This window comes from Balaenoptera borealis, assembly GCF_965194805.1.
Source record: "Balaenoptera borealis genome assembly, chromosome: 16".
Taxonomy (NCBI): Eukaryota; Metazoa; Chordata; class Mammalia; order Artiodactyla; family Balaenopteridae; genus Balaenoptera; species Balaenoptera borealis.
Window position 1 is genome coordinate 53,122,602 of NC_138872.1, and position 15,866 is coordinate 53,138,467.

The 15,866-nt window shown below is 47.3% G+C and overlaps 1 protein-coding gene across 2 annotated transcripts in view; it reads right to left on the reverse strand.

The window, feature by feature from the left end:
- Positions 1-10,228, reverse strand: part of TRAP1 (TNF receptor associated protein 1) — a 54,524-nt gene extending 44,296 nt beyond the window's left edge. For both annotated transcript variants that reach the window (XM_082362109.1, XM_082362108.1), the window contains exon 1: positions 10,074-10,228. In XM_082362109.1, coding sequence (XP_082218235.1) covers positions 10,074-10,149 — 76 coding nt within the window. In that variant the 5' untranslated portion in view covers positions 10,150-10,228. The remainder of the gene's footprint in view (positions 1-10,073) is intronic.
- Positions 10,229-15,866: the final 5,638 nt, after the last annotated feature.

Genomic DNA, 15,866 nt, shown 5'->3' on the forward strand with positions numbered 1-15,866 from the left:
ACAGAAAAATGAGGCAATTGTGGGTGTAAAGTGTCCTGATGCTGAATCATCTCTAGGATACATTAAGAAAAAACCTGGTCCAGAACAGTGGTCTGCGTATGTTATCGTGGTGTTTAAATACACATACATATGTGTGCGCTTATTCTCATAAGCCAAGCGTATCTCTGTGAGGACACCCAAGAAACTGGCTAAGGGGGCTGCCCCCAGGAGGGGAACTGGTTGTTGAGGGTAGCAGTTGAAGAGATGTGCTTTTCACTGCACATATCTCTGTATCTTTTGAATTGTGCTATGTGTATCAATAACTTATTTACAAAACTATTTCTAAAAATTACCCAGGGCTTCCCTGGTGGCACAGTGGCTAAGAATCTGCCTGCTAATGCAGGGGACACGGGTTCGAGCCCTGGTCCGGGAAGATCCCACATGCCACGGAGCAACTAAGCCCGTGCGCCACAACTACTGAGCCTGCGCTCTAGAGCCCGTGAGCCACAACTACTGAAGCCCATGTGCCACAACTACTGAGCCCACGTGCCACAATTACTGAGCCCGCATGCCACAACTACTGAAGCCCAAGTGCCTAGAGCCCATGCTCCGCAACAAGAGAAGCCACCGCAATGAGAAGCCCGCGCACCGCAACAAAGAGTAGCCCCCTCTCTCAGCAACTAGAGAAAACCCGCGTGCAGCCACGAAGATCCAATGCAGCCAAAAATTAAATAAATGAATAAACAAATTAAAAATAAATAAATAAATAACAATAAAAATTACCCAATTACAAAAAACATTTAAAAAAATTTACTAGGCATATAAAACACATTTACAAAGGGATATAAAAAGCCTGGGGAAATGTCCTTGAATAGTAAGAGTAAATATTTAAAGGTGCCAATTCTCTAAATTAGTCTATATTTTTAACATGATCCCAGTGAAAATTCAAAAAGGATTTTTTTTCACTATTCAAGCTAATTCTAAAATTCATATGGAAAAATAAAAGTGCATACATAGCCAAGACATTTTTGAAAAACATGAGGAAATACTATTATAAAATACTAAAGCACATTAATTTAAAGCTACAGTATTAAAATTAATTTCTTCCCTCATTTAATCAAAACAAATTCCAGATGGACTAAAAATGAAAATAAAAGCTAAAAGTACAAAAAAAACAAAAAAAGCTTAAAAGTACTAAAAGAAATTATAAGAGATATTTTAAAAACAGCTTTGAGATATAATTCACCCAGTTAAAATGTATCATTCAATGGCTTTTAGTATATTTACAAAACCAACCTCATTATCTAATTGAGAATTTTTTTTTAAAGGGAGGGGTCAAGACCAGTTACTCTTCTTTCTATCTATCTATCTATCTATCTATTTATTTATTTATTTATTTATGGCTGTGTTGGGTCTTCGTTTCTGTGTGAGGGCTTTCTCTAGTTGTGGCAAGCGGGGGCCACTCTTCATCGCGGTGCGCGGGCCTCTCACTGTCGCGGCCTCTCTTGTTGCGGAGCACAGGCTCCAGACGCGCAGGCTCAGCAATTGTGGCTCACGGGCCCAGTTGCTCCGCAGCATGTGGGATCTTCCCAGACCAGGGCTCGAACCCGTGTCCCCTGCATGGGCAGGCAGATTCTCAACCACTGCGCCACCAGGGAAGCCCGAGAATATTTTTAACACTCCAGAAAGAAACTCCATACCCATCAGTAGTCACTCCCCATTCTCCCTGCCCCCAGCTCCTGGTAACCACTTTCTGTCTCTATAGATTTGCCTATTCTGGACATTTGCCTATTCTGGACATACTACACATGGTCTTTTGTCTATGGCTTCTTTCACTTAACGTAATGTTTTCAAGGTTCATCCACATTGTAGCACATAGCATACCTCATTCCTTGTTATGGCTGAATAATATCAATTATATGGATAGGCCACATGATGTTTATCCACTTATCAGTTGATGGACAATTGGGTTGTTTCTGCTTTTTGGTTAATATTACGAATAATGCTGCTATAAACACTGTTGTACAAGTTTCTGTGTTTTAAATTCTCTTGGGCGTAAACCTAGGAGTGGAACTGCTGGGTCACATGGTTAAGTCTATGCCATTTGTCTATATCAAAGTCTGTACCATTTGAGGAACTGCCAGACTGTTTTCCAAAGTGCTGCACCATTTTATACTCCTGCCAGCAGTGGGTGAAGGTTCCAATTTCTCCACATTGTCATCGATGTTTGTTATTGCCTATGTTTTTTTATTATAGCCACCCCGGTGGGTGTGAAGTGCTATCTCATCATGGTTTTGATGTGCATTTCCCTACCTAACGTCTAATGATATTGATCACTTGAGATCTTTTTCCTTAATGACTTAAAAGTAAGGGAACTCTGCCCAAACAAGACACGTAGCCCAAGAACCATAAATTTATGGACCACATAAAAATTAAAGTCAATAAATTAGACCCCTAAACAAAAAAAAAAATTGTAACTATGTGATGTGATGGATGTTAACTAAACTTATTGTGATCATTTTGCTATACAAATATTGAATCATTATGTTGTACAGCTAAAACTATGATAATGTTATATGCCAATTATATCTCAATAAAAAATTAAAATTAAAAAATTTTAATGAATAAATAAAGACAATGAGGGACTTCCCTGGTGGTCCAGTGGTTAAGACTCCACGCCTCCACTGCAGGGGGCACAGGTTCGATCCCTGGTCAGGGAACTAAGATCCCGCATGTCACAGGGCGCAGCCAAAAAACACCAAAACAAAAGGTAAAAAAATAAAAATAAAAACAACAGGACTTCTCTGGTGGCACAGTGGTTAAGAATCCGCCTGCCAATGCAGGGAACATGGGTTTGATCCCTGGTCCGGGAAGATCCCACATGCCACGGAGCAACTAAGCCCGTGCGCCACTACTGAGCCTGCACTCTAGAGCCCGCGAGCCACAGCTACTGAAGTCTGCACGCCTAGAGCCCGTGCTCCGCACCAAGAGAAGCCACCGCAATGAGAAGCCTACACACCACAACGAAGAGTAGCCCCCGCTTACTCCAACTAGAGAAAGCCCGCGCGCAGCAACGAAGACCCAATGCAGCCAAAAATAAAATAAAATAAATTTATTAAAAAAAAATAAAAACAATGAGCAATAACCACACTTAAAAAAATTAAAGTCAATGGGCAAACACACTGGAGAAAAAAAAGTCTGAAACATGTGGCAGAGGGCTAGTTTCCTCAATACAGCAAGATCACTCACAGATCTACAAGAAAAAGACCAACAGTGCAAGAGGAAAACGGCAATTCACAAAAAAGAGAAACATCAATGGCTTTGAATCATAGAAGAAGATGCATTACCACATTCATAGCTAAAGAATTGCATTTTAAAACAAGATAGCATTTTCACTGTCAGACTGACAAACATTTATAAAATAGTTATGCTAGCACTGGTGAAGGTGTAAAAAACTGTTGGTGGCACTGCCTGTGATTTTAAAAAAAACAGAGCCTGCAAACAACCTAAAGGTCCCTCAGGAGAGGGTTAAGTGAAGGAAGGGGCACCACACTGTGGCTCCAGGGCTCTGGGCGTCTAGATAACAGCACGTGCAAAGTGTGAGGGGCAGACTGCACACAGCCCACGACCGGGGCAGCCCTTCTTCATTCCCAAGGGAAGGATGGTGTGGACACCCGTCACTGCAGAGGCTTTTTCCGGAGCCACTGGGCAGTGAGCTGAGACAGTGTGGAAGATTTTTTCACTGTACCAGTCTGTTCGGGAAAACACCACTACCCTCTCACTAATAAAAATGTAGAAATAATTTTTCTCAGGAAACTCCTATGAAGTTAGCTTTAACTCTAACTCCCCATCTTATCACCAGCTGCCCACATCTCCCCGTGAAGTCACACGTAGAGGAAAGCAGCGCGACTCTAACCTTACTCCACTCAAGAGCGCCCCCAGCGCGGCCCCCGCCTCCTTGCTGTCCTTCCAATACGCCAGCCCGTTCCTGCCTCAGGACCCTGGCACCTACCACTCCCTCTGCTTGAAATGTCCTGCCTCGGACACCTTCACCTCTTTCCAGGCTTTGCTTAAACGCCACCCTTCACGTGAGGCCTCCCCTGACTGCCCCACTTCTACTGCGATCCTCTTTCTGCTTTGGTTTCTTCACACGACATCCATACAGCACGTACTTGTCTGCATCGACTCCACTCCATGTCAGAGCCACAGAGGGCCAGGACTCCTGTCCGTCTCATCCCACAGCAGGCACTGCAGATGTTCGTTTAAGGAACTGCTGCTGCCACACTATGGAGCAGATGCTCCAGTGGCCTTGACCGTCTCATGTCTTTATTTTTCCCACGATCAACCTAGAGTTGGAGCAGGCCCTTGATAAACACATGGTCATTTTCTCAGAACGTACAGCCACAGGACACAGTGTTTCTCAGAATGCAGGTCAAGACTGTTGGTTATGAAAGCAATTCAGTGAGCTAAGTCAGAATTTTTTTTTTTTTTTAATGAAACGGAAAGTAAAAGAATGCACATAGCATGTGACTTCCCTGGTGGCGCAGTGGTTAAGACTCCGTGCTCCCAATGCAGAGGGCCATGGTTCAATCCCTGGTCAGGGAACTAGATCCCACATGCATACTGCAACTAAGAGTTCACATGTCACAACTAAGGAGCCCGTGAGTCGCAACTAAGGAGCCCGCCTGCCACAACTAAGACCTGGTGCAACTAAATAAATAAATAAATACTAAAAAAAACAACCAACACATAGCATAATACATGTAAGTATTTACAAAACTCTTTCAGCTAAGTATGTACACGTATTTGTACAGTATACGCATACTTGTATAGCAGGTCACAATGTGAATGCATTTCTTATCGGGAGTACATGACAAAAAAATGCTTGAAATTCACTCATCTAATATCAACCTAAACATTTCTAAGTTAAAGCTTCACGTTCTATAAAAAGTAAAATTTTTAATGTTTACTTATAAAGTTTAAAATTCTGTAAAGGTACTTTCAGATAAATGAAAAGGAGAATTAAGCCTTTCCCCAAAAGGGAAAATACAATACTGGAAAAACTGTAGTTCTTTGGAATGTAGCCTGTAGCTTTTTTTCCAGAACACCTCCAACTATTTTACCATAGTTTCATGCTTGTAAGCATGAAATTCTCTGCTTTTCAGTATAAGTCAACTCGGATGGTTTCATTATCTCTCAAATTTCACCAGATACCACAGGTTAGCTATTCGCATCTGAAATTTCTCCAAACATTTTGTTTCTTAAGTTCTGTAATCATTTGAGGTAAGATTTAAGTATATCAATATTCTAGACAGAAAGTTCTTCACTTTCTATTTATACATCAAATAAAGATTTGGGGACTTCTCTGGTGGTCCAGTGGCTAAGACTCTGCACTCCCAGTGCAGGGGGCCTGGGTTTGATCCCTGGTCAGGGAACTAGATCCCGCATGCCGCAACTAAGAGTTCGCATGCCACAACTAAAGATCCTACATGCTGCAAAGACGACCAGGCTCAGCCAAATAAATAAATATTAAAAAAAAAAAAAAAAAAGATCTGTATTCCCTCAAAATTTTCTACGTGCGTTCCTCTGGAATTCCTGAACATTTTCACTATTTCTTAAACCTTACTGTGTTTCACAGCCTGTTTTTTTTTTTTTTTTCGCTGTGCTTGGTCTTTGTTGCTGCACAAGGGCTTTCTCTAGTTGTGGCGAGCGGGGGCTACTCTTCGTTGAGGTACATGGGCTTCTCATTGCAGTGGCTTCTCTTGTTGCAGAGCAAGGGCTCTAGGCACGTGGGCTTCAGTAGTTGCGGCTCGCGGGCTCAGTAGTTGTGGCTCGCAGGCTCTAGAGCACAGGCTCAGTAGTTGTGGCACATGGGCTTAGTTGCTCCGCAGCATGTGGGATCTTCCCGGACCACGGCTCGAACCCGTGTGCCCTGCATTGGCAGGTGGATTCTTAATCAGTGTGCCACCTGGGAAGTCCCTTCACAGCCTGTTTTAATCGTTCTCTACTAAGCAATACTGACACTCTATCAAGAAACATCAACTCCCTAAATACAGAGAAACACAGCAAAACCAAAAGGGAGGGGCATCTCTGAAGAGTCAAAATACAGGACACAAAATCCACATGCCAAGCTTCAGTTAAACAAGAATATTCTTTCCCCATCCAGAATTCTCCTCTCCTTTAAAAAAAAGTTGCTAACAAGTTTTATGATCCAGTTTCCCAACCCTCAACTAAAAACAGAAAGGAGGAGGGAACCTGGCGTCAGAGGCCTGGTAAGTTAAAATGAGAGTAACAGAGGCTAAAAACACAGAAATACTCAGGATGCAGTTTCAGTTTGGGACATTTTATAGACAAAGGAGCTGTCACATCCTAGTGGTCCTGCAGAGGCCTGTGTATTACAACAGAAGACCATAAGTTAACATTCATAATGACCCTGAAAAACATCAAAGAAAGGTTCTGTCATGTTTCACCTGATGATTAAGTCTTTTAGAAAGACTTCTAATCATAATGGTTGAAATGAAGTGTTTTACTACTTTGCAAGTAAGTTTCAGGGAAAATCCCTCTAGGCACTCCATTTCCTGCAAATGCTGGAATATTGGTATGTATGAACTTCAGTGCTTTGCTCACTCCTCCTTCACAGCACACATCGGTTCCCTCACTGCCCCGGTCCTTTAGGAAGACTTGTACCCTTCTATTTTGTTCTTAACGGTATTGCTATATAGATTGTTCTTTTAAAATATGGCATTCATTTTGCCTATCTCAAAATAAATTTCTAATATTCTAATCACATTTCTTGATTATACAGCTGCTAAATAACAGCCATTCTTTCAAAATTAGTTACAGCCATGACTCAGCTACACCTGTATTCAACTTACTTATACTGTGGGCATCAAAAAGCAGATGGAAATAATGCCCCCAAGTAGACACTGGTTCTCCAAGCTACAACTTTCATCGTCTGTAATTCCTAGTGGCTTCAGCAGAAATAACCAGCCATTCCAGAAATATCCTGGAATCTACCTTTACTAAATGCTACAGAACTATAGGTGAGTCTCCGTGTGGTCGAAGCAAACAGCAGCTTCCTAGTAAAAAAGGCTAGTGTTCTGTATCAAGGCTGAGCAGAATGGTATTTAAGAAAAATTGTAGCTGCTGCAATGAAGGCACCAAGAACTCAAACCAAGAAAACCCTCTGGCTCTGAACTTAAAGTATCTCACTTGAGAGTGAAGTGGATACATTTTCATTGATCGTGAGTCAGTACTTTGGTTTGAGACAGACAAGCAAACACCACCACTGGCCTCTGTAATAGTCTCCTTTGTCCTGTTACAACCTGGTATTTGACATCTGGGAGCGAGAACTGTCATTTTCCTTCAGTGTTTACTCATCGCCCATCTTCCACAGCTTGAAGCTGCTTGCGAGAGGGGAGCAAAACACCTGGGGATCTTTCTTTTGTCTTAGTTCTGATCAATTACTCAGCCAGTAACTAATAAGGTCTTTACTAACCTATTACATTTGGGTTGATCTTTTGCAGACAGCACAGATAACTCAGGCCCCTCATCCTAACCAAGTGTCCCACTGCCTCCTGGACAGCTGGCCACACATCCCTCCTCTGTCCATATGCTTCTCTGGTGCTAGCCCTAAGCCCCAGGACCATGGTTTACATAGACGGCACTGCCATTCAGGGTCTAAGCAGTTAACCATTGAAACCTTTGTCCTCATGTTAAATTAGCAACACCCACAGCTGCTTTACTGAGAGAGTGAAATCTGACCAGCAAGTGCTACTCCTTCCATCCCAAAAACAGCCCGGGAACACCAGAAATTTGCCTGAATTCTTGTGAAGGTTGCAGCACAAGAGGTGGAAGGGCAGAAATTAAATAGTATGGGCCCCACAGTGAGAGCAGAGGGAGGAAGCAAAATAATAAGTACTAAATGGGTGTTTGCAGTTGACAGGGTTCAGGTGGGGCTCGTTTTGGAGAATGACACAAACCTGCAATGATTTAGCCCTACAACAGAGAAAGCTCACTCTTGTGACCTTTCTGGTGCTTGGAGCAGACTGCCCACCCCTTACAACTCCCCAAGGCAGAAAATTCCAGCAAAGGCTCCAGCTTATAGAGAACAGAAAAGTCATAAGATGTTAACTTAAGCACCAACCAGTCCTACTGTGGCTGCCTCATGCTCTCGTTCTTGCAACGCCAACCGTGAAAATAAGAATGGTGCAAAGAATGAATTACAAACACACATGGTCAGAACATCTCAGAACATGGGAAAAGAATCTTAACCTGCAGAGAGCAGGGAAAAAAACAAGTTGGCTACAAAAAAGCACAAGAATCAAACTGATATGACTGCTCACCTTTAACGAAGTTGCTGGAAGACAACATAGCAATATCACTCTTTGAAGGAAAATTATTTTGACCTGGAATGCAACACCCAGCCAAACTACTTTACAAGTATGAGGTCAAAATAAAAATCTTTTTAGACACAGTGGGGCTTAGAAAATTTACAACCCATTGACTTTTTCTGCAAAACAAACACAAGGGTATATATATACTCTGCTAAAACAGGAAATAAATCCCAAAAGGAAGGAAGATGTTGAATACAAGAAACAGTAATAAAACCTACAGTTGTCTTATCTGCTAATGCATGATATTTTTAAAAATCATTGTTTAAAAAGAGACTACACCAAAATTTAAAACTCAGGTAACAGAAAAAGCCGTAAAAGACATGAAGAGGAAATTCACACAAGATATACAAATGGCCATTAAACAAATGAAAACATTCTCACTGGTATCCATGCAAATATAAGTTAAACAAGACATATATAGGTTATAAAACATGGGTTTGGAAAAGATCTAATCCCATTGTTGGAGAAGATGCCTTGACATAGGTGGTCTCATTCCCTGCTAATGAGAATATAAGCTGATAAAGCCTTTTTGTACAGCAATTTGACAATATCAGCTAACATTTCAAATACGCACAGGCTCTGAACCATCAATTCTAAAACTCTAATTCTGTAATTCTAAAGAAATGCCACACATGGACACAAAGATTAAATACTCGCCCATTCTACACAGCACTGTAATGACCCCCCCCCAAAAAAAACCAAAAAAAAAAAATCTGGAAATAATCTTTATTACGTCCGCTAATAGGGCAATGTTAAGTAAATGATGATACGTCCTAACACAGAATACTATGCGTCCATTGTAAAGCCGTAAACCCGTGCATACTGACAGAAAAACATATGTAAGCCATTCTGGAGCTTAAAAAAAAAATCTGTAGCACAATGTATATACGGTTTAGGCCTTTTTACGTAAAAACAGACGTGTGCATTTATATGTGTGTAACTAAGCGTACAGAGCCTGGAAGCAACGCCAAGACGTTCACCCGTGGTTACTTCCGAGTGGGGAGTGAGAGCAGAGACTGCGGTCATTCTTTTTTTTTCAACGTTGATTTGAGCACCTACCTACCAATTCCAGGCCCTTGGGGATACGGCGGGCAACAACCCAGGGTCCACGGGCTGCACGAGAGCCCAGCGTGCCGGTTCTCTGGTTTGCTGCCGCGCGCCGGGCCGAGTGGGCACTCAGGTGTGTGTCGAATGAACGAGTGACCAAGTGGCTTATGCGTTATTCGTGTATAAATCAACTTGGGGGAGGGGAAGAATAAAAACACAACTAAGGGACTGAAGTAATCACCCTGGTGAAGCCCCTTCCCAGCGCACACGCGCCCTTCGATTCCAACTCCCCGAAAGTGCCTTCGGCTCCAGGAACGAGGAGCCCGTGACCCCTCCGCCTCAACCCGGCCCGAGGAGCTCTTTGGAGAGAAGCCTCTGCTGCAGTCACGCGGGCCCGGGCTCAACCCCGTCACCTCCGGGGAAACCCGGCAGCCCGGCGCGGGGCCGAGCCAGGTGACACCAGGACGCACCGAGAGCTCAGCGTTCGCCGCTCGCGGCGCCTTGGACGCGTAAACCTCACAAAATCTCCCACGCCGAGCAAGGAAGAGCCGTCACCGCGCCTCCCACGGAGAAAAGGGGCTCGGGACCCCGAGGGCTCCGCGCGTCCCCGTCCCCGCTCGCTTTCCACCCGTCCTGCCCGGCCGCCCTCACCTCCCCGGGCGACCGCCAGCGCCGGGGCCCGCAGGCGGCAGCCCCATAGCAGCAGCGTCCGCAGCTCGCGAGCCATGTGTGTCCTCCTGGGCGCCCAGAGAAGCCAAGAGTGCCGGGGGCGAGGCCGGGGCGGGGCCTTCTTCGGGCGCGGCGTGGTGACGTCACGGCGCGCGCCCGGCTGCCCGACCCGCTGCCTGCTCCGGCGGGTGGGCGGGGCCCTCTGTGGCTCGGGCTCGGGCGCGGTCCGGCCGCGGTCCGGCCGCGCCGGGGCAGTCGGACCTGGGGGCGGGACCTCCGTGACCTTGTGTCACGTTGTCAAGGGCGACGGCCGTGCGCGCCGGGCCGCCGGGGCACTCGTCCGCCGCCAGCTGGGCCTCGGTTTGTGCATCCCAGAAATGGGGCAGATGTTAACATCCACCTAGAAGCGTGTGAAAAGGCGGCGCCGGGGCAGAAGCAGTTAACATCTCCGGGGTCTTTATATAAGTCTCGGGCCAACGGTCCAGACCGCTGGAAGTCAGTCTCTCCAAACCAAGACAAGCCAAATAGCTAAAAAGAATAAAAGGAAGAATTTCAGGCTTGACTTGTCTACACCAAAACTTGGGAGCCAACGCCCACCAGCAAGACTGGGCTTATTCATCATTCCAATTCTCTCGCCCTCCTGGAGGTAAGAGTCTGGTTGGAGATTCGGACTATCAACTTCCTTTCTCACAGAGAGTTCCAAACCACGTAAAATGCAGATTCTCCGGCACCGCCTGAAGTGAGGCTCAGGCAGCCCCCTAGATGATTATGAGGCACACTGAAGACTTGCTGCCACGATCAAATAATTGCACACAAACGGGTTACTCGAGATTGTGACAGGATCTGCTAAGGACAGAAGCCAGGAGAGTGTCCCCCAGTGGGGCCTGGACATAGCTGGGGCCACGGGAGGGGGTGTGACAGGGAACACTTGCAGGTGGAAAGTGGCATGGATGATCCCCAAGTTCCAGACTTAAGTAACGTAAAAGAGGTGGGCAGATTTGGATGGAAGAGCAGGAGTTCTCTCACCTGGAAGACTCCATCAGCCTCCTAACTGGCTCCCCATTCTCTGCACAGCAGCTGATCATACACACTCCTCAGTCAGGGTCCTCCAGTGGTTTCCCTGCACATAATCAATTCCAAACCCCTTCTGCCTCGGCCTCCAAACCCTGCATAACCTGACCCCTACATCACTCCCTCCCTCACAACACTCCAGACACATGAGCTACTCCCAGATATAGTGTTCCCAGGATGCCGCTGAATTGAGGGGTCTCAGCCTCACATTTCATGTGTTGTTCACTCCACTCAGGAAATCATCTCTTTTGTAAGAGCTGACACATTGGTCTATGGGGCAATAGATCTAGCTTGGGGAGCCCTCTTATTACAGGAAGAGGAAGTGGTATTTGGCAAAGGGAGGAGAGAAACCTAGGCTTCAGTGAAGGATGGCGGTGGGTGGGGGCTACTAGGGCCCTTCTGTCCTCTCTCAGCCTGTGGCCTTCAGAGACATAACCTCAGCCACAGATATTTGTGATATTGGGTCCCCTGGTAGCCCAAGGAACTGTGTTTTTTTAAAGTGCCCACGGGGGCTTCCCTGGTGGCGCAGTGGTTGAGAATCTGCCTGCCAATGCAGGGGACACGGGTTCGAGCCCTGGTCTGGGAAGATTCCACATGCCGCGGAGCAACTGGGCCCGTGAGCCACAACTACTGAGCCTGCGCGTCTGGAGCCTGTGCTCCGCAACAAAAGAGGCCGCGACAGTGAGAGGCCCGCGCACCCCGATGAAGAGTGGCCCCCGCTTGCCGCAACTAGAGAAAGCCCTCGCACAGAAACGAAGACCCAACACAGCCAAAAATAAATAAATTAATTAATTAATTAATTAATTAAAAAAAAAAAAAGCGCCCAGGGATCCAAGCCAGTCTTGAGGGGATCATGAGAAGATTTCAGGCCCTACGCAGACAAGGAAAATGGAAGAAGGGAAAGAATGAATAGAGTACTTGAGTTGAATTAATCAAGACTGGCAGGGAGTTGCTTGGGGAGAGCAGAGAGAGAAACAGAGGAGGGGAAGGGAGGGGGAGACCCCCTGGATCTCCCAACCACCACTGTGGCCACTATGAAGCTGCCCATTCCTTTTGCAGAAGTCACTGCCTTCCCCTGGGGGTAAGCTGACGGCCATGAAAAATGCCCACTGCATTATTCCCAATAGCCAGAAGGTAGAAGCAACCCACGTGTCCATTGATGGATGAATGGATAAACAAAACATGGTATATACATGCAATGGAATATTATTCAGACTTAGAAAGGAAGGAAATTCTGACACATGCTACAACATGGATGAACCTTGAGGACATCATGCTAAGTAAAATAAGCCAGTCACAAAAAGACAGATAGTGTATGATTCCACTGACATCAGGTAGTTAGAGTAGTCAAATTCGTAGAGACAGAAAGTAGCATGGTGGGTGCCAGGGGCTGAGGGAGGGGGACTGAGAAGTTAGTATTTAATGGGGACAGAGTTTCAGTTTCGCAAAATGAATAGAGTTCTGGAGAGGATGATGGTGATGGCTGCACAACAATATGAATGTATTTGATACACTTAAAAATGATTGAGGAACTTCCCTGGTGGCACAGTGGTAAAGAATCCACCTGCCAATGCAGGGGACACGGGTTAGATCCCTGGCCCGGGAAGATCCCACATGCCGCGGAGCAACTAAGCCTGTGCACCACAACTACTGAGCCTGCGCTCTGGAGCCTGAGAGCCACAACTACTGAGCCCGCGCGCCTAGAGCCTGTGCTCCACAACAAGAGAAGCCACCACAATGAGAAGCCCGCGCACCGCAGTGAAGTGTAGCCCCCACTCGCTGCAACTACAGAAAGCCAGAAAGCCCATGTGCAGCAACGAAGACCTAACGCAGCCAAAAAAAAAAGGAAAGATTGAAATTTTGTGTATATTTTACAATTAAAAAAAAGCCTACTGCAAAGAAAAATCAAATTTGACTGCCTCCCTTTTTCTTCATTTCTTTGTTCAAAGCACCAACTTCTGGGCAAGCTTCTCCCTTCATCAGGCAACATCCTGGGAGTTCCCAGAGGAGGAAAGGCTCATGGCTGTAGGATACTTCTTGGCCCGGAAAGGTCCCTGAGATGATGAAATTTTTTTCTCAATTTCATGGATCCTTTTATAAGGCAGATTCCTTTTTGAAGCTAGAATATGGGAGTGGGAGGTGAGGAGAGGAACTCCCAGACAGTCCTGCAGACCCCGGGTGTAGTCTGAAAGCTATTCTATAATTGTCTTAGTGTTCGGGCCTTAAGCGCAAGGATTTCCTCCAGCAGACACAGACCTGTACAGCCCCGTCTGGGACAAGGGCAGCTGCAGCTTGGAGGCCTCTGACCGAAGCCTCAGACACAGTACCTCACCCTGGGTTTCTGAGGCATCAAAACGTTCAAATTCAGAGAAGCACTAATGGCCCGGTGGTACCTGCACAGGGATTTGTGCCTTCCTTAAAGTCCTTTTCATCATTTGCAGTACTTTCATGCCAAGTCAGCATGGGTTGGAACTCAGAAACCTAGTATTTTGCTGATTCGCTTGACAGCTATCTCAGTATGTTTGACGAAGTTCAATCCTGCCAACTTGAGAGACCCGCCCAAGGCAGCACGGCTCCATTTGACCCCCACTGGCACACATGCTGATGGTGGGATTTGGCCAGAAGCAAGACCTGTGGTCCTTCATGGAGGCGGGTGCAGCCACTTAGCAGGACCTGGCCTGGAACTCACTAGGCCATTTCTAATTTCACTGGATTACTCTAAGGCTTTTTCTCCAAAGGGCTCATTCTACTTTGCCAGTGGCCACTTTTAATTTTACCATCAAGGACACTGGGAATGTCGCAGGCTGATTCCACAAACCCCTACAACTTTGAGGGGTGAATGGACCCGAGGTCTTCTCCCTTTTCTTCCCCTACAGCATCGGCAGTCAGTCCAGCCCCCTCTATGGGGCTCCGTGGCCACCCACTAGGTGGGTGGCCCTTGGCAATCCCCTGTCCTATGGGGCCCTTCCACCGTGAACACTGCCTGTGCCCCTGCAGGAGGGGCCCTCCTGGTGGGCTCCCGGTCTCCCTGTCCAGCGTGATGAACCTAAGACGGTTGAATCTGGACAACCACGAAGTATCACTGGTGGGGCCTCCTCTGAGTGACTGGCTCTGGGGAAGGCAGCAACCTCCACTCTTGCATTTCTTCCTGGAAACTTCCGCTGGGAGATACCACTGGGCGAACTAGCCCTGAGGGCATGTGTTCAAAGGTGCATTCTGTCCTGGCAAAGAGCTGAGATCACAATTTTTTCCCAGCTTGTGGATGACATCATTTTAGGAATGTCCACCAAACCTCAAGTCTACCGTGTCTATTGCTTACGAGAAAGACAAGTGAGAATGAGTTTGCCCGAGAGACTCCACAGGGTGAAAGGCAGCTCTGTTCTATGTGTGCTGGCATGCACGTGCACGCGTGTGCCTGGGCCAAGCCGATGGCCCTGTACTTCCTAGAGCTGCCATTCTCATGCGACGCTTGGAGGAAACGGAGTGGCCGTGTGGGAGCCTTTGTCTGCTGGGAGGCCTCTTTCCCTGCTTGGCATGGCTTCCTGGTGGCTGCAGGGTCCCCTCCTTCAACACCTGCTCTGTGCTGACAAGGCCCTGCCTCCCTGAAGGACTGGCCCTTTGCCTAGGCACCCTGGGCCTCTACTCCAGACAGAGCCCTGCCCAGATGCTGTCCTGAGCAGCACCTGGTATCAGGCCCCGGCAGGTGGGCAGCTTTTGCAAAGTTCTCCTCACGGAGACTGCATCTCCTCAGGTGTGAAGAGGGTTCCCTCAGTCAGGATTCTCTGGTCCAGCGGGGGATCAGAGGACAGGTGGAGATGCAGACCGTTGGGCATTTCCTCTGACTCCTAGGGCAGCCTCTCTTGGCCCAGGCACAGGGCGGAGGAGGCTGTTGTCCATCAGCATCACCGGGGCTCGTCTGAGTGGCGAGTGCTGTGCCTGCAGTTTAGGAAACAGGAGGGACAGACTGACCCTGGCACTCACTCCCCAGGAGCCAAAGAACAGGCAGCAGTGTGTTCACATGGCCTGGAAACTGGCTGGGGGGCAAGGCACCCCTCCTGCTTCTTTGTTCGCTTCACAATCCGCATTTTTTTACAAATGCACTTCACAGCCAGGATGCCTCCCTGCACCAGACAAAAACGGTGGGGATGCCCTTTCCAGGTAACTCAGGGCTTTCAGCCCACTGGGGCTGCCCACAGCCTCGGTTCCGCCCGGACTCCTGTCCTGTCTAGGGGACCCCAGGCGAGAACCACTCGCCCAAACCCCCTCTCCCCACACCCATGTTTTATCGTGAACATTAAGACTAAGGCAGTTTTCTGGTCAAGATGGTCTGCTCTTGGTCCCATGCAGCCTGGCTACTCAAAGCAGATGAGGGCCGGCAGCAGCGGCCTCGCCTGGGAACTTGTTAGAAACACGGAATCTTGGCGCATCACCCCCGCCCTCACCCCCACTGGCCTCAGTTCTACAGCATCAGGATGTTGGCAAGATCCCAGCTAATCAATCTGCATGCACGTTAAGCTTGAGAAGGAAGCACTGTCCTGAGGACACATGGCGGTGGAGGATCGTGTGCTTCCTGAACTGTGGAGCAGCCTGTGTGCGATCCTCGGCCTGACGAAGAGACGCTTCGTTTCCCGCACCAACAGCGCACAGTGCCCCGGCTTTGAGCCCCAGCACCTTCCTCCAGGACGTGCCTCTGTCGATTGAGTT